Source organism: Gekko japonicus, unplaced genomic scaffold, assembly GCF_001447785.1.
Source record: "Gekko japonicus isolate JY-2015 unplaced genomic scaffold, Gekko_japonicus_V1.1 scaffold238, whole genome shotgun sequence".
In the NCBI taxonomy this organism is placed as follows: Eukaryota; Metazoa; Chordata; class Lepidosauria; order Squamata; family Gekkonidae; genus Gekko; species Gekko japonicus.
Genome location: NW_015161411.1, coordinates 1,209,818 through 1,228,382, shown reverse-complemented (window position 1 = coordinate 1,228,382; position 18,565 = coordinate 1,209,818). Strand labels below are relative to the sequence as shown.

The following is an 18,565-nucleotide window of genomic DNA, read 5'->3' as shown; positions in this document are numbered from 1 at the left end:
CTCCCCTAAAAAGGGGAGGTATTTCGCTTAAAAGAAAAAAAGGAAGGGGTAGACAGTGGGAGAAAGAGAAAGCTGAGTGATATTTAAATCGGTAAATTAAACTGTTAATAATGTCCAATTAATCTTCTTGGGCTTCTTCTGTGTGTTGCCAAAACTTCTTTTCTTAGTCCTGTTACATGTATTCTCTGTTAATATGTTAGTAATGTTCCTTTGAGCTTCTGTTAATAAAAAGGATCTCTTCTGTGCACATTCAGAACCGCTTCTTTGCGTGCTGGGTACTTTTACATCGCTGACGTGGAGGAGCTTCCTCTGTTGACTTCTCCTTCCGGCTTGTTAGGTCCTCCTTCGGGTTGTTATTAATACGCTCAGTTCATGTACTATAAATCCTCTTCCTTTCATGCCCCAGAGGTCCCCATTTTCGAGAATGGTATAATTTCATTTTCGCTTTTATATTCGCTCCCAGACTCTCTATGGGTCCTCCTCGCAATTGTTGACTTATATAAGCGCTTTCAGGCACTTCTCGCTGTCACAATTCCAACTTATCTTTTTTACAAAACTCCCGTCGGATTCACAGCCATAAACAGTCCATACTTTGTGGTCTCTAGTATTGACTCCCCCCCCCTCCCTCCGGTGCAGGATGCTTTGCTGGTGGCCGTCAAGAGCCTTCCTTCCAACACCTTGTTGAATATTGCCGGCTTTGGCTCCAACATCAAGCCTCTCTTCAGAACCAGCAAGCCCTGCAACAGCGTGAGTAAGCTCTGTATTGCTGGACTAGACAGACCGTGGGTCTGATCCAGCAGGGTTCTTCTAACGTTCTTAACCGTCTAACTATCGTTTTTATCTTTTGCACTTGTTCTAAACTCTGGTTTTAAATTGTTTTAAATTATTTTTATTAATTTTGGTTTAAATAGAAAACAAAGTCAAACAGGTTGTCAGTACAATAACAACAGTGAAACAACATACCGTGGGGAAACAGTCCATATACATAATGTAAGGCACCAAAATATAATAACGTATCGGGGTCATTTTGTGGCAGGAACTCCTTTGCATATCAGGCAACACACCCGTAATGTAGCCAATCCTCCAAGAGCTTACAGGTTTTCCCTTTAGGGGTGTGTCGCCTGATATGCAAAGGAGTTCCTGCTACAAAAAGAGCCCTGTATCACACTAGATAGAGATAGCCTGAACAATGATACTGTGTGCTATATACTAGTGATTAATTCACGGTATTTCTGTGGTATAAGTTTCGATTGTGATGCAAAGTTCCTATAAACATAATCCAAAAATGGGATCGAACTTATTTGTTATGAGGGCCGGATCTGACATAAATGAGACCATGTTGGGCCAGGCCATGCGTGTCACAAAATGTAATGCCAGGTAGCGGAGATATAAACTTTATAAAGGACACAAACACAAAGTGTTTTTTTTAACTTAAAATAAAAACATGCTTAAAACATTAGCTCTGTAAGCTGCAACCCTGCTTTTGATTTATTGACATTCACCACAGAAACTTCATGCTCAGAGTTTTGAGTTTAGGACCCAGGGGAAAACATGAAATGGCTGAGTGATTGAGAGAGTCTGGTGAAGCAAGCTATGATGCAGCAGCAGCAGCAGCAGAACTGGAAGCAGGAGATGGGCCAGTTCCACTGCGGGCCTGATGGAAACCCTCTGGGGGCCTGATCTGGCCCCCGGGCAGCATGTTTGACACCCCTGGTCTATAGAGTCTGCTATTTTGTCCATTGCAAAATATATTGGAGTTTAATCTTTCCAGTGGGTGGCGATTATTGATTTGGCCACTGCTAGCAAAAGAAAGATTTCCTGTTGGATCCGAGGTATGTGGTTATCATGCCATAAATCCAACAATACCAGATCGGGCGTCTTGTCAGTATCGTAACCAGTGATTTCCTTGATGTATTGAAATATCTTTAGCCAAAATTCCACTACATTTTTACAATCCCATGAACAATGAGTAAACGAGCCCTGCGCCCCGCATTCCCTCCAACAAGGCAGTGAATTAATTTGCTTTTAATTATCTAATTTGTAGTCCGGCTTTAATGGTTTTTAAGATATGATTTGAATTTGTATGTCTTAATTTGTTAGCTGCCTTGGCGGCCCTCTGACGGCAGAAAGTCGGGGTAAAAACCTTGGTAATAATAGAATAGTAATAATATTAACTGGAGTTAGCCAGTTAATAAGTATGCACGGCTGTTGGGGGTTAGTCTGGTGCAGCTGGGCTAGACTGCAGGTTTCGTCCTTGGAGGAGAATATTACGTCATCAGTCCTCATGGTTCAAATCGTGTGCCCGGACAAGCTGGATTGTGTGGCTTCTAAACATTATGCAAATTAAAGACATTTGCATGGATTGCGTAGGGATTGAGCTTGGGGACTTCTGTATGAAAGCAAGAAATATGACCCCTTCCCCAAAGGGCCTTCTTGTTTTGCCGATCGGACTGAATTGCGTGTCATACAGTTTCATCAAGCAAAATGGGGAAAAACATCTGGAGGCAGCTGTAACTCTACTTCACCTCTAAGAGGTCCCAGGCTCAATTGCTGGCTGCTCTAGTAAAAAATTCTGAGAATGTGGTGGGGTTGCCAACCTACAGGTGGGTATGCAAAAGTATATAGCATTGTGTATAATAGGTGTGCTCCTGCCAACCTAACAGTTCGAAAGCAAGAAATTGCAAGTAGATAAATAGGTACCACTTCGGTGGGAAGGGAACAGCGTACTGTGCGCCTTGGTGTTTAGTCATGCCAGCCACATGACCACGGAAACGTCTTCGGACAGCGCTGGCTCTTCGGCTTTGAAATGGAAATGAGCACCGCAACCCTAGAGTTGGATTCGACTGGCTTTCGAGCCAGGGAACCTTTACCTTTACCTATAATAGGTGTATGTTCAAGGTAGATCAATTTTGTACTTTTTATTTTTATTTTTTTATTTTTCTATACTGTTATATAAATATTAGTATCAAATATTATCAAAAATAGGTTTCACCCAAACAAAACATCAAAGTGAAGGTTTACATTCTGCACAAATATTCAGACTGCACCTTGTCAGTTTCACAATCACTAGTCCCAGGGGGACTCTAGTAATTTACCCATTTCGAATACAGTCTTTTTCAAGGACTGTGATGTATATAAAGGACATAAAAGGAAAAGGTAAAGGTTTCCCTTGCTCGAAAGCCAGTCGAATTAGACTCTAGGGTTGCGGTGCTCATCTCCGTTTCAAAGCCAAAGAACCAGCGCTGTCCAAAGACATTTCCGTGATCATGTGGCCGGCATGACTAAACACCAAGGCGCACGGAACGCTGTTACCTTCCCACCAAAGTGGTACCTACCTGCAATTTCTTGCTTTCGATCTGCTAGTTTGGCAGGAGCTGAAACTAGAGACGGGAGCACACTCGGGTCTCGAACTCCCTGAACTACCGACCTTCCACAGCCTGCAGTTCAGCATCTTAACCACTTGAGCCACCGCAGCTCCATAAAGGACATAAGGCGCAATAATTTCTCTTTGTGAGCACAAAAACTCTTAAGATTTATTTATTTATTTATTTATTTATTTATTATTGAGATTTATATCCCGCCCCATCCAATATTCAGCTCCCCAAGATAGCAGCATATTTTCTAGGGTCCCATTGGAACCCTTGCGGCAGACATAATAACCTATCTAGGACAACATATCCCTCAGGTTCTATCAGGCAGCCACCAACCCTCAAATTCTATCAAGAAGAGGAAGAAGAAGAGATTGGATTTATACCCCGCCCTTCACTACCCGAAGGTGTCTCAGAGTGGCTTACAAACTCGTTTCCCTTCCCCTCCCCACAACAGACGCCCTGTGAGGTAGGCGGGGCTGAGAGAGCTCTGACAGAAACTGCTCCTTTTCAAGAACAGCTCTTATCAGAACTACGGCTTGCCCATGGTCATCCAGCCAGGTGCAAGTGGAGGAGTGGGGAATCAAACCCGGTTCTCCCAGATTAGAGTCCGCACACTTAACCGCGACACCAAACTGGCTACACCAAACCACTACACCAGGTAGCTCCCAGAATTACAATATATTTCCAGACTAGAGAGATCAGTTCCCCAGGAGAGAATGGCTACTTTGGAGGGTGGCCTACATGGCATGATACCCTGATGAGGTCATTTCCTAACCCTCTCCTCCCCAGGGTCCATCCCCAAATCTCCAGGAATTTTCCAGTCCAGAGCTGGCAACCCTACGAGGCAGGGAGAGGTCAGGTATTTCAGAATCCAGAGCTGGAAACCTTTGTAGTGACAGTCTGTTTGCCTGGCATTGCTCCTTGTAATCCATGAACTTCTCGCGTCCTTAGGAGACCCTCCGGCTGGCCTGCGAACACATTCAGAAGCTACGGGCAGACATGGGTGGAACCAATTTCCTTGGGGCTCTCTCTTGGATCTTGGGTCAGCCTCTTCACCGCGGGTATCCACGACAGCTCTTTGTCTTCACAGACGCCAGCGTGAGCAACACCGGCAAAGTCATCGAGCTGGTCAGGAGGCAGGCGAGCACCGTCAGGTACGGAACAACATAGAATCATAGAATCCCAGAGCTGGAAGGGGCCGTACAGCAAGCCAGTATAGCTTGCTGTGAGTAGAACCCCGCTGTGTGATTTTGCATCATTTAATGTGTCTTGTTAGTACTTAAGCTTTGCTTCAGTTCTGTTTTTAGACTTCCGGTTGTTTCCAGATGTTTACATTCCTAGTTCTATTGCTTCAGGTAAGTAGCCGCATTGGTCTGAAGCAACAGAACCAAGTGTGGGTCCAGTGGCACCTTTAAAACCAACAAAGTTTAATTCCGGGTATAAGCAGGGCTATTTTTGATCAGGAACGCACAGGAACGGAGTTCCGGCTGGCTTCAGAGTTGGCCACGCCCACTACAGCCAAAACCTCTGCGTGCGTGGCTACAGAGGGAAGGCCTGGAGAGCGACACACACCCCTGGCGACACCAACGCGGGCAGGGCAAGGGGGTGGGCCTGGAAGGATCGAGGAGGCATTTAAATGCCTCCCCGTGCTTTCCCTGTTCTATCCAAAATCGGGATTTCCCAAGCTTCCCGCAGCCGTGGGGCGCCCAGGCAAGCCAAGGGAAGACATGGGGGTGTGGCCTAATATGCTAATGAGCTGCATTGTCAGGGGTGTGGCCTAATATGCTAATGAGTCCCTGCTGTTGAGTGTGGCCTATTATGCCAATGAGTTCCTGCTGGGCGTTTTCTACAAAAAACGCCCTGGGTATAAACTTTCATGTGCATGCACGAAATTTGTGTGCATCTACCCAAATTAAACTTTGTTGGTCTTAAAGGTGCCCCTGGGCACAAATAGAGATGTGAAGGCCTGGAAAAAAACCGGAAAAATTCGGGGGGGAAACGGTTTTTTTCTTTTTTTTCCTGAAGATTTTTTGTTTTTTTCCGAAAAATTGGAAAAATTGAAAAAAGAAAAGAAAAGAAAAAAAATGATTATGGAACGTTTTATTTTAACATGATGAATAAAATATTTTAAGACAAAGTGTTCAAATATTTTCCAAATCATTTCTAAAATGTATATATATGGTATCAGATTGATCTAATTTCTGTGCACTGAGGACAAGCAAGTCCTAGGTTACAAACTGAACTCTCCAATGCAAGAACAAGATGCATTTCTTCCTTTAGGAGGTGCTATTGTCAGAAGAAAATTAAAAGGTTTCAGTTTTGTTTTTGCATGTGGATGGGTATTCTGTTTGTAATAATTGTTTGGATACACTATATTTTTAATATGCTAGTTGTGATAATTTCATGCCAAATAAAAATGTCCATAGTCATATTTTATGTTCCTAAAGTAACAGAATGACTTTCAATCTAGAAAAGACAAAAGAAATGCTAACGTAGCATTTTTTTCAATTTTTCCGAAAATTTCCGTTTCCCCCCGGAAAAAAAACAGAAAAAACCCGGGGGTTTTTCCGAGCTTCAAAATTTCTGGAAATTTTACATCTCTAGGCACAAACATTGTTCAAATCCTATTGCATTACTGAATGCCCCATCCTGTTGACTGTATTGGCTTACGCTGTCTAATCAACCTTGAGCCCCTGCGAGAAAGGCAGGCTACAGATAACGTACATAAATAAAATAGATCAATAAGACTAAAAAACTTGTTCACTCAGAGTGCTGCACAAGTGCAGTTCCCCCAACAGAACTTTGGAACAGAATGGGAAGTCCACCCTGAAACAGGACTCAGTTTCAAGCTACGGCATCCCTTTCCCACAGGTGTTTCACCTTTGGTCTGGGGACCGGTGCCTGCCGTAGGCTCCTACGGGGAATGGCTAAGGTGAGCAGAGGTCAAGCTGAATTCCTGAGCCCGGGTGAAAGGCTACAGCCTAAGGTATGTGCTGATCTTCATTGCCAATACTTCTGAGATTGGGTTCAGAACCACTAAAATTAGAGGCCGGTTGATATCTTGGCTACTGAAGTGATGTCCATGGGAGTGTGAACCAGTTTGTCAGTTTGTCACAGGATGTTTGATGGCTGTGCCCTGTCTCACAGTGGCCAAAACCCAGGTGCCATCAGGACGTCCACCAGTGGGGCTAGAACTGTAGAAGCCCTCCCACTGTGGGCCCCCCAAGCACCAAGAATACAGAGCATCACTGCCCCAGGCATAGTTTTCCATCTAAGAGAAGAAGAGGAGATTGGATTTATACCCCGCCCTTCACTACCTGAAGGAGTCTCAGAGCGGCTTACAATCCCTTTCCCTTCCCCTCCCCACAACAGACAACCTGTGAGGTATGTGGGGCTGAGAGAGCTCTCTTGAGAACTGCCCTTGAGAGAACAGCTCTGAAAAAACTTATGACGCCAGCAGCTGCATGTGGAGGAGTGGGGAATCAAACTCTAATCTCCCAGATTAGAGTCCACATTCTTAACCACTACACCAAACTGGCTCTATACCTTGTGGCTAATAGCCACTCATGGACCTCTTCCTTTCCCCTCTTGAAGCGGTCTATACTTTTAGCCACCACCAATTTCTGCAGCAGTGAATTTCACGTGTTAATTACTCTGTGAATGAAGAAGGTACTTTTTTTTATTTGTTCTAAATAAGGAACCAGCATGGTGTAGTGGTTAAGAGAGGCAGACTCTAATCTGGAGTATCAGGTTTGTTTCCCCACCCCTCCTCCACATGGAGCCTGCTGGGTGACATTGGGCCTGTCACAGTTCTCTCAGAGCTCTCTCAGCCCCACCTACCTCACAAGGTTTCTGTTGGGGGGAGGGGAAGAGCCGCTTTGAGACTCCTTCAGGTAGAGAAAAGCAGGACATAAAATCCTTCTTCTTCACTGTTTCTGGAGCTATTCCCTCTGAGCTTCAATGGTTTGTTCAGGATGGATACAATTGTGGCTAATGGTTTTGAGGGAAAATCGAGCTTTTCATAGCTACGGTATAAGGATGACCCTTGAGGAATGGGCCATGAAATGTCAGAAGCACACCAATATCTGCCATCTCAGCAGTTCAAGCAGGTAGCTGTCTGGATGCGGAGCTCCACTTTATGAGATGGAGGCTGAATGCATAAAATATGTCAGGAGTATTACAGGAACATTCGTTTGCCTGGAGCAAAGGTTCCCAACTGTATGCCAAACCATCCTCCTCACAAGTATTTACTTTCCAATTCGAGGAGCAGAGCCCACCACTACATCATCCTGTAGTTACTCTGTATATGCTCAGAGACACACTCTTGATTATTGCTAGGGATGGGCAAAAACGAACCACGAAGCAAAATTCGCCACAGCTTTTACCCTGTTTGTGGTTCGCGAACCGAACTTCGTGACGGGTCTACGGTCATGAACTTCCACGAACTTTTAAAGCAGGCTGCTCCCTGCTGCTCAGCTGTTTTTCATTCCCTTTCAGTCGGGTTTGCAGGGCCACAAACCAGTTTTGTTCGTGAACGAACCTCAGTTCTGTTCAAACCGCATGTTCCCAGTTCGTGCCCATCCCTAATTTATTGCTTCTGAAGATGAGCCTTTGCATTGTTGAGAGCCAGTGTGGTATAATGGACACAGTGTTGGTCTAAGATCTGGGAGACCCAGGTTCAAATTCCCACTCTGCCATGGAAGTGCGGGGTGAACAATGTAGCCACAAACTACACACTCTTAGTCTAACCTACCTCACAGGATTGTTTACTTATTTTCAGGGGTCATTTCATAGAAAAAGAGGTGCAGTTCATTAGCATAACTTATTTGCATATGCCACTCCCCCTGGCATCACTGGAAGCGTGTCAGAAGGCAACACCCACCGCTCAGGCTCCACTGGACTGTTTTGGATTGCTAGCTATTGGGGGGGGGGGGACGTGCAGATCTGTGCTTGCAGAGGAGGGAGAGCTTGTGCCTGAATAAAACTTGGTCTTAAAGGTGCCACTGGACTGTTTTGGACTGGGGGGGCTGGGGGGAGCTCTGCAACCTACCTGGCTGCTTCGTGTTCTGACTGAGGGCTGCTGGAAGCAGGGGGTGAGGCTTGTTGCATGTGCCCGCCCCCAGGCTCTTTACTGCCAGAGCTCCGCTTCTGCAGGAAATGACCCCTGCTTATTTATTTAAAACATGTATTAGCTGCCTTTCTACCTTACAGAACCCCAGGCTGCTGACAATATAAACAGGAGAAGAAAAACATAGGAATACATAAAAAGTCACAAATTTGTCAGGAGGATAAAATGTAGGTGGGGAGAATGAGGTTGGCTGCTTTGAAGTCCGCATCGGGGAGGAAGGTGGGGACTTTATTTGGGTGGAAAGGTGACATATAAGTGTTTTACATAATAAAGAATAAAATAAAGGAATATTAAAGTAATAATAATAAATAATAATACAATCATAATATTATTATTATTATTATATAGTGAAATAAAGGAAGTAAAAAAAATTAAAAGTCATTTCCCAACGAGAGGAGTTCTACAGAAGAGTCCGACGGGGTAGCTGTCCACAGTGTGTCTTATTCCACACCTACTGTCACGGCTCAGGTGCTGGGGGGAGCTCTGCAACCTACCTGGCTGCTTCGTGTTCTGACTGAGGGCTGCTGGAAGCAGGGGGTGAGGCTTGTTGCATGTGTCACCTGACGCTGCCACCACTCTAGATTTAGGTTCCCTTGAGAAGGCCCAGAGCCCCTCCCAAGACCTTCAGACCTCCCTTTAGGCCGAATAACAGGCGTGAGGACCAGGCAGAGTAAAACAAGGAAAAGGTTTATTTTATAGGAGGTCAAACAACAAGGTGCAGAATAATAACAGTAAGTGGGTGAAAAGAAAAGAAATCAGATGCCCTAACGCGCCTAAATATACTTTCCCTAGCTCACTATCTCAAGTGGCCTTACACTACTCACCCTTCCCCCAGAATGAGGGTTTTTCCCCTGCAGCAGCCTTTCTTCTGGCTCTGCCCTCTGGAAGAAAGAACAGCTCTTCCTGCTGCTCCAGAACTTTTATTCCCAGCCCTCCTCTTTTCCTATTGGTCCATTTTGGCTCCGAAACCTCCCAGGGGCTTCTGGGAGTTGTAGGCCCAGCCTCATCTACTGCTAGCCAGGCTCTCTGGGCCTAGTAGGCCTCTGGTAGCACAGCCCAGATCATGACACCTACTCTTCCCTGTTCCTCAAGAATTCCTGACCTAAAGGCTAATTCTATGCTCAAGCATCAACCCTTAAAGGGACAGTGGCCCTTAAACAGTAAGCCTAGTGCAGAAACAGTTTTCCCTCATTCTCATTTTACTTGCTGTTAAGTTCCTGTTTCTTGGTGGGGAAGGGTTCCCTGTTTCCATGTATTTTGCTCCCTCTAGTGTTCAATTCAATAACGAAACAGCTTCATTTCCAGTTCTTCACCCTGCTGTTTAAATCTTAACAGGAACTTAACAGTGAGTAAACGGAGATTGTGGAGAAGTCCACTAGCCGTGACATTAGCACCCTGTGACATTTATGTTTCGGTTGCACTTACGTTTTTAGCCATCTCTCCCTGTCCTTTTCGGTGTTTTGGGAATCCCCTTTGTTGCATACACAAATACGAACTTCAAGGATGGGCGAGCCAGTTTTCCTCTTATCTCTGGACTTGTACAAACACTGCTGTGGCTGCATTTTAAATACTGGCCATTTGATTCTGGTAGTTTGATTTCAGGTGTTGCTTTAGGAACATAGTATTCAAAAGCTCCCTAAGCAACAATGTTGTCTCAGGAGGGTAGTTGTGTAGGGTTGCCAAATCTGGTTTGGAAAATACCTGGAGACTTTGGGGGTGGAGCCAGGAGAGGGCGGGGTTTGGGGAGGGGAGGGGCCTCAGCCTGGTACAGTGCCATAGAGTCTCCCCTTCAAAGCAGCCATTTTCTCCAGGGGAGCTGATCTCTGTCAGCTGGAGATCAGTGGTAAAAGCGGGAGATCCCCAGGCCCCACCTGGAGGCTGGCAACCCTATAGTTGTGTCAGTCCGCAGTAGATGAACGAGATTCGAGTCCAGGAACACCTAAGAGACCAGCGAGATTTCTTGGGGTATGAGCTTTCAAGAGTCAAAGCTCCCTTCATCAGATACAAGTAGGAATGGAGATCCTGGAGTCCTTATGTCTCAAGTTAGAAGGCAGGAGGGGTGCTGCAAAGAAGGGAGCCAGGATCCAAAGGTACAATGGCTGGGATGTAAGGACGCAGGGGTTTCCATTTCTACCAATATCTGATGAAGAGTTTGAATCTCAAAACCTTATATCCCAAAGATCTTGCTGGTCTGTAAGGTGCTACTCAGGGGCGGATTAAGCCTCACGGGTGCCCTGAGCACTGACCTATCTTGGTGCCCCCCTCCTTTCCACACTGACCCAGTCCATTTTAGTTGTTGACCTGTCTGACCAGATATACAATGCAGGTTGCAGCAATACAAAAATTTATTAATATGATCAGGGCCGGCTCACTCACTAGGCGAACTAGGCGATCGCCGAGAGCGGGCTGGCCCTTAGGGGCGCCAAACTGCACCCGGCCCCGTACTCTGGGAGTTTCTTGATTATTTGTGTATTTCATTCTTCCTAAAATGCATTTATTTTTGAAAAATTGTGGGTGCACGGGGGGCGGGGGCACCAGAAGAGATCCTCGTCTAGGGTGCAAAATAAGTTGGGGCCGGCCCTGCATATGATAACACAATATACTGTACACACTAAGTTTTTCATCCTTTCCCCAACTTTGTGGTGCCCCCTTTGGCCCTGGTGCCCTAAGCACGTGCCTAGTCTGCTTAATGGTTAATCTGCCCCTGGTGCTACGGGACTCAAATCTAGCTCTAAATAACAATATGATGATGAGAAATTATAGACAAGCCGGAACATGTCCAGAGGAGGGCAACAAAGATGGGGAGGGGTCTGGAGACCAAGTCCTATGAGGAGTGGCTGAAGGAGCTGGGTCTGTTTAGCCTGGAGAGGAGACGACTGAGAGGGGATACGATAACCATCTTCAAGCACTTGAAGGGCTGCCATAGAGAGGATAGTAGGGAGTTGTTTTCTGTTGCCCCAGAAGGTCGGACCAGAACCAACAGGTTGAAGTTAAATCAAAAGAGTTTTCGGCTCAACATGAGGAAGAACTTCCTGACAGAGCGGTTCCTCAGTGGGAGAGGCTTCCTCGGGAGGTGGCGGGCTCTCCTTCTTTGGAGGTTTTCAAACAGAGACTAGATGGCCATCTGGCAGCAATGCGGATTCTGTGAACTGAGGCAGATCATGAGAAGGGAGGGCAGGGAGGGTGGCCTCAGTGCTTAGTTCTCGTGGCCCCTTTCTTACACGCCCAGGGAAATGCCGATCGCCACATTGGGGTCAGGAAGCTATTGTTCTCCAGGCCAATTTGGCCAGGGATCCTGGAGGGTGTGTTGTTGTTGTTTTGCCCTCTTCTGGGCATGGGGCAGGGCTCACTGGCAGTGTTCCCTCTAAGCTGAGTTCGTGTGAGCTAGCTCACAATTTTTTAAGCCTCCAGCTCACAGATTTTTGCCTTCGCTCAGGAAGGATGTCGCCACAGCAAACTAATTTATGCTGTAGCCAAATGGCTCGCTCACAGCTTTAATGCCAGCAGCTCACAAAGTAGAATTTTTGCTCACAAGGCTCCACAGCTTAGAGGGAGCATTGGTCACTGGGGGTGTGTGGGGGGGAAGGTATTTGTGAATGTCCTGCAATGTGCAGGGGGGTTGGACTAGGGGATCCTGGTGGTCCCTTCCAACTCTATGATTCTACGATCCTTTATAAGATCCCAGCAATAACGTCTCCGGTTCCTTCCCACCCCCCCAGCTGATGAAGTCTTTGAAGAAAGCCATAGAGCCAGCTGTGAGTGACATCACGATCGACTGGTATGTGCCTGACACCATGGAAGCCCTGCTGTCGCCCAACGAGATCGCGGCCCTGTATCCTGGGGACCGGCTCATCAGCTACTGCACGCTTTACCATATTGCCAGCTTCCGGGACAAGAAGGCAATAACCGAGCATCCGTTCAGGGGTGACCTTATTAAACGACGCGCTTCTTATAAGAAACCGGGCCATCGGGGGGAAGGAATCTAGCCTGTCCTTCTCCTTAACAGGCTTGGTTTAGTGTGGGCAGGGAACCGTTTCCCCTGAACCATATGATTCCGTGCATGCAGTCCGGAGCAAAAGGAGATGGACCACCTCATCGGTAGAGTTGCCACCTGGCCAGGAAAATAATGTCCTGCCCAGGGCTTTTTTTTGTAGAAAAAGCCCAGCAGGAACTCATTAGCAGAACAGGCCACACCCAACAGCAGAAACACATTAGCATATTAGGCCACACCCTGACAGCACAACTCATCAGCCTATTAGGCCACACCCCCATGCCTTCCCTTGGACAGTTTGGGGAAGGCACGGGGAGGCATTTAAATGCCTCCCCGATCCTTCCAGGCCCCCCCCCCAGCCCACCCGCCTCGGAGTTGCTGGGGGGTGTCGCTCTCCAGGCCTTCCCTCTGTAGCCCGCGCACGCAGAGGTTTTGGCTGCAGTGGGCGTGGCCCACTCTGAAGCCAGCCGGAACGCCGTTCCTGTGCCTTTCCTGCCCCAAAATAGCCCTGCTCCTGCCTCTTTAATGGTGGCGAAAAGTGCCATGAATTCGCAGCTGACTCATGGCAACCCTGTAAGGTTTTCAAGGCATGAGACGGTCAGAGGGGGTTTGCCGCTGCCTGCCCCTGCGTAACGAGGCTGGATTTCCCTGGTGGTCTCCCATCCAAATACTAACCAGGGCTGACCCTTCTTAGCTTCCGAGATCTGATGAAATTGGGCTAGCCCAAGGCATCCAGGTCGGGGCTATTATGAATTATGCACAGTGGTATAGTCTACAGTCCCTAACCCTTAAAGGTTTCTGAAAAGTACGCAGACGGAGAGTGATTTCAGCAAAGCGTACTTTATTCGATCACAGGCCGGTTATATCCCCGAGAAACCGCCACCCAAAACACACCCCTACTTCCCTATAGGTTATTTACAGTGGCCGAGAGTCCCATAGGCTCTCGGCCGGGAACCTAGCCCCCTGATTGGGGCGGGCTAGGATCCGCATAGTCCATTGTCTCTTGGAGCGAAGCTCGACGTTTGTCTCTGGACTTGTCTGGACTGGATACGTTACAGTTTCTGGACTCACTTTGCTGGGAAAGGCCCTTTTGTGGCCTAGAGAGTTGAATTCAAGACGGTGGCTTGGAGACGTCTGAATTCTATATAAAAGTATTTGCCCTTTGCTGGCTGCTACTTTCCCCACGCCCTGACCTGCATGGCCCAGGGTAGCCCAATCTTGTCAGTCGAAGAAGACAAAGAAGAAGAAGAAGGTGAAGAAGAAAATGAAGAGGAGTTGGTTTTATACCCTGCTCTTCATTACCCGAAGGAGTCTCAGAGTGGCTTACAATCGCCTTTCCCTTCCTCTCCCCACAACAGACACCCTGTGAGGTAGGTGGGGCTGAGAGAGCTCTGAGAGAACTGTGACTGATCCAAGGTCACCCAGCGGGCTTCATGTGGAGCAGTGGGGAATCAAACCTGGTTCTCCCAGATTAGAGCCCCCCGCTCTTAACCACGACACGAGAAGTCTAGGCAGGCAATGGCCCAACCACCTCTGAACATCTCTGGTCTTGGAAACCCTCTCGGGTCACCATAAGTTGGCTGCAGCGTAATGGTACATTCCCACCCATGCTCCCTCTAAGCTGTGGAGTCTTGTGAGCAAAAATTCTGCTCTGTGAGCTCCTGCCATTAGAGTTGCGAGCGAGCGATTGGGCTGCTGCCTAAATCAGTTTGCTCTGGAGCCCATCCCTTCCTGAGCTAAGACAAAAATGTGCGAGCCGGAGGCTAAAACACTGTGAGCTAGCTCACACTCACTCAGCTTAGAGGGAAGAAGAAGAAGAAGAAGAGATTGGATTTATACCCCGCCCTTCACTTGGAGTCTCAGAGCGGCTTACAAACTCCTCTCCCTTCCCCTCCCCACAACAGGCACCCTGTGAGGTGGGTGGGGCTGAGAGAGCTCTGACAGAAACTGCTCTTTTTCAAGGACAGCTGTGCCAGCGCTTGTGACTGACCCAAGGTCACATCAGCAGGAGCAAGTGGAGGAGTGGGGAATCAAACCCGGTTCTCCCAGATTAGAGTCCGCACACTTAACCACTACACCAAACTGGCTCTCCTGCTTCCCACCACCGCTTTTCCCCCACACCAAAGCAAGTGAATACTGTGACGGAACTTCTGCAGCCATTTGCAAGGAGCATCAGTCGGTCTGTGATGTGGTGAGGCAGGTCCCCTAATACTGCTATTCCCCCCCCCTCCATACGCCATCCGTGGTACGAGCTCCTAATGCCAGCAGTAAGATGTTCTTTGTCCTTTTTTCTCTCCCAGGGCAGAGAGCAGCTATGCCGGAGCCTGTCCAAGGGCTCCGCAGGGTCGGTGTTCCAGTCCCAGGAGGAGGCCATAGATCAAGAGGCGGCCCATTTGCACCCACCAGGGGAGAACCAAGACATTTATAAAGCCCTTCATGAAATCTCCCGTGAGATATCCCTGGAGTTCTCCGCTGGGGGTACAGAAGAGTCCGTGAAGAGTAAGTAGTGCCATGAGGGGAGGCCGGCCGGTTTAGAGCAGGGGGCGACTCCTCGGGGCCGGGGTCTCCAGCCTTTCTGAATTCCGAAACAGGATGGGGGGGGGAATGCAACCATGAAATGGCCACCACGGGGCAGAGCCAGCCACACACACACACAGAGATAGTCAAAGCGGAAGGGACAAGAGTCATTTTAAGAAATACGCTGAGAAATAAGAACGAGAGAGAATAAGGCCAATACGGTGGTGGCAGCCGCTGCCAAAACAGGGCCATATTAATCTGCACAGCCAATCAGATCTCCAGAAGCCCTGCTGGGCGGGGTCCCCATCTGGCCCCGCCCACTCTGTAAAAACACTGGGGTGGGTGCCAGGAAAGGTATCAGCGAGCGCCATGTCGCCCTCGGGCGCCCTGTTGGGGATAGGGTTGCCAGCCTCCAGGCGGGTGTAGCAACCCGAGCTGCAGTGTTTAGGAGAGCCAAGTAGCGAATAAATATACACGGCAAGAACCTCTTGTAAATTAACGTGTGCTGTTTATAACTATTATTCTATCAAGTGCATAGTGTGCTACTGTAACATCCTTTGTCAGGTACATATACTCAGTACATTCAGTATAGCAATAACATTCATTCATTCAGTTTCACAACTGCCAGTCAATTTAGCATCAGTATTTTAAAAGTCAAGCCCCAACGGGAGTTTCCAGAATTACAAGCCCGAAGTCTTCCAAAAAGGGGGGGGGGGAGCTGTCATTTATAGTTGTGTTGATGCTTATTGCCGGTCCTACAAAAGACACATTTGTGCAGCTAAGATTCATGGACGGAGCGCTCCTGTCATTCTCAAGACTTGTTAAATTGAGTGAATGAATGTTATTGCTACGCTGAATGTATTGAGTATATGCACCTGACAAGCAGGGCTATTTTTGGGCAGGAACGCACAGGAACGGAGTTTGGGCTGGCTTCAGAGTTGGCCACGCTCACTACAGCCAAAACCTCTGTGTGCGTGGCCACAGAGGGAAGGCCTGGAGAGTGACCCCCGGTGACTCCGAGGAGGGCGGGCCGGGGGCCTGGAAGGATCAGGGAGGCATTTAAATGCCTCCCTGTGCCTTCCCCGGCCTGCCAGGTCTCCCTGCAGCCACAGGGCGCCCCGGCAAGCCAAGGGAAGGCATGGGGTGTGGCCTAATATGCTAATGAGCTGTGCTCTCAGGGTGTGGCCTGTTATGCTAATGAGTTCCTTCTGGGCTTTTTCTACAAAAAAAGCCCTGCTGACAAGGATGTTATAATAGTACACAATGCATTTTATAGAAGAATAGTTATAAACAGTAGACGTTAATGTACAAAAGGTTCTTGCCGTGTATATTTATTCGTTACTTGAGCCTCCAGGTGGGGCTTGGGGATCTCCCGCTTTTACAACTGATCCCTCGCTGACAGAGATCAGCTCCCCTGGAGAAAATGGCTGGTTTGAAGGGTGGACTCTATGGCATTGGACCATGCTAAGGCCCCTCCCCTCCCCAAACCCCGCCCTCTCCCGGATCCACCCCCAAATTCTCTAGGTATTTTCCAACCCAGACCTGGCAACCCTAGTTGGTGACCCTGCTTTGGGGCTCATTAGCGATAGACCAAGAATGCGCAAACGTCGCTCCAGGTCTGCTACTAAGTGAATTAAGTGAGAAGAAGTTTTAGGTAATCCTTGGCATGTCAAAGGCTGGAGTTGTCAAACAGTGCCTGGAAAGTGGTGAGAGGGTTGTGGCGGGGTGGGGGGAGGCAGTGTCCCAGAAGAGAAGTTAAAAGAAAAATAAGGTCTGGTCAACTTCCTAGAGGTTCTGACCATAGAGTTCCTAGCGATTCCTAGAGCTACCTGGAAGTCACAAGAGCAGCTCTAGAGTTTCTGGTGATTCCTAGAGCTACCCTTGTCACTTCTAGGTAACTCTAGGAGTCGGCTGGATCTCTTATGGTCAGAACTTCCAGCAAGTAGACAAGGCCTTATTTTTCTTTTAAAACTTTCTCCCCAGGACAATCGCACTCCCCCCCCTTTAGCCCCAGTTTCCGCCCCCCAATCAGCTGAGCATCAGTGGGGGGAGGGCTGCAATTCCATGGAGGTCTCCCACCACCAGCGAGTGAATGGAAACCCCACATGAGGCCCTCGATTCAGTTCCTGCCATTCCGGGTGGACGTAGGGGTCCGCGAAAGCCGTGCGGTGTGCCGAAAATCTCGGGAGCTCCCTTTCCTCCTCTTGCCTTTCCTGTGGCCGGGCCTTCTCCCTAACAGGTGCCCCCCCCCCCCGTCTCATTTCAGGTGGAGACATCTGGAAGCGCATCTACCAGCCCTCCTACATCCAGGAGCAGTATGTGCTCACCCACTGCTCCGTCAGCACGGACCGCAGCCAAGGCTTGCTCTCCCACAGCTCCACCAGCAGCGAGTCCACCGGCTCCAGGGACGTGCCCCCAGAGGGAGGCTCCCTAGCCATGGCCCTGGAAGGCTGCTCCCAGCAAGGCCAGAAGAGTGTGTCCCTCTGCAATTCCTCCACCAAGTCTGCTCCCATCCCACAGGCTCAGCCAGGGGCCGGGACGAAGGTGAGGCGAGTGGGAGTTAACCCCCCCTCCCCGTTTTTGGTACCCGTCCCGTTATCTGTGTCCCCCCTCCGCCCCCGACTGAATTGCACACGTTCGTGAAGGGCCGTCAAGTCATAGCTGACTTATAGGAACACTGTATGGCTTTCGAGGCAAGAGGCGTTCAGGGGTGGTTTGCCATTGACAGCCAGTTTGGTGTAGGGGTTAAGTGCGCGGACTCTAATCTGGGAGAGCTGGGTTCGATTCCCCACTCCTCCACTTGCAGCTGCTGGATGACCCTGGGCAAGCCGTAGTTCTGATAAGAGCTGTCCTTGAAAAAGAGCAGTTCTCTCAGAGCTCTCTCAGCCCAGCCTGCCTCCCAGGGTGCCTGTTGTGGGGAGGGAGAGGAGTTTGTAAACCGCTCTGAGAAGACTCCTTCTCCTCTGTTCTAGTCTGTTTCTCAGATTATCTTCCTCCAAAGAGTTCAGAGTGGCATGAATAGGTCTCCCCTCCTCTCATCCCTTTTCTCTTCACACCAGCCCTATAATGGACTGGCCTGTAGTCACCCAGTGAGTTTCAGGGTTGAGCAGGGACTGGAATCTGAATCTTCCTAGTCCATCACCTGCACCTGGTCAGTTTGGTGTGGTGGTTAAGAGCACAGACTCTAATCTGGGAGAACCGGGTTTGATTCCCCCACTCCTCCACTTGCACCTGCTGGATGACCTTGGGCAAGCCGTAGTCCTGTCAGAGCTGTTCTTGAAAAAGAGCAGTTTCTGTCAAGAGCTCTCTCAGCCCCACCTACCTCACAGGGTGTCTTGTGGGGAGGGGAAGGGAAAGGAGTTTGTAAGCTGCTCTGAGACACCTTTGGGTAGTGAAGGGTGGGGTATAAATCCAATCTCCTCTTCTTCTTCTTTTACCTCACAGGTTGTCTGTTGTGGGGAGGGGAAGGAGTTTGTAAGCCGCTCTGAGACTCCCTTGGGTAGTGAAGGGCAGGGTATAAATCCAATCTCCTCCTCCTCCTCCTCCTCCTCCTCCTCC

General features: G+C 48.6%; 1 protein-coding gene across 1 annotated transcript in view; it reads left to right on the top strand.

Moving 5' to 3' along the window:
* The window catches only part of VWA5B2 (von Willebrand factor A domain containing 5B2), a 68,121-nt gene that overhangs the window by 29,190 nt on the left and 20,366 nt on the right, over window positions 1–18,565 (top strand). The window contains exons 8-13 of the mRNA XM_015426867.1: window positions 637–747; window positions 4,323–4,525; window positions 6,243–6,357; window positions 12,219–12,398; window positions 14,791–14,989; window positions 17,274–17,551. Coding sequence (XP_015282353.1) covers window positions 637–747; window positions 4,323–4,525; window positions 6,243–6,357; window positions 12,219–12,398; window positions 14,791–14,989; window positions 17,274–17,551 — 1,086 coding nt within the window. The remainder of the gene's footprint in view (window positions 1–636; window positions 748–4,322; window positions 4,526–6,242; window positions 6,358–12,218; window positions 12,399–14,790; window positions 14,990–17,273; window positions 17,552–18,565) is intronic.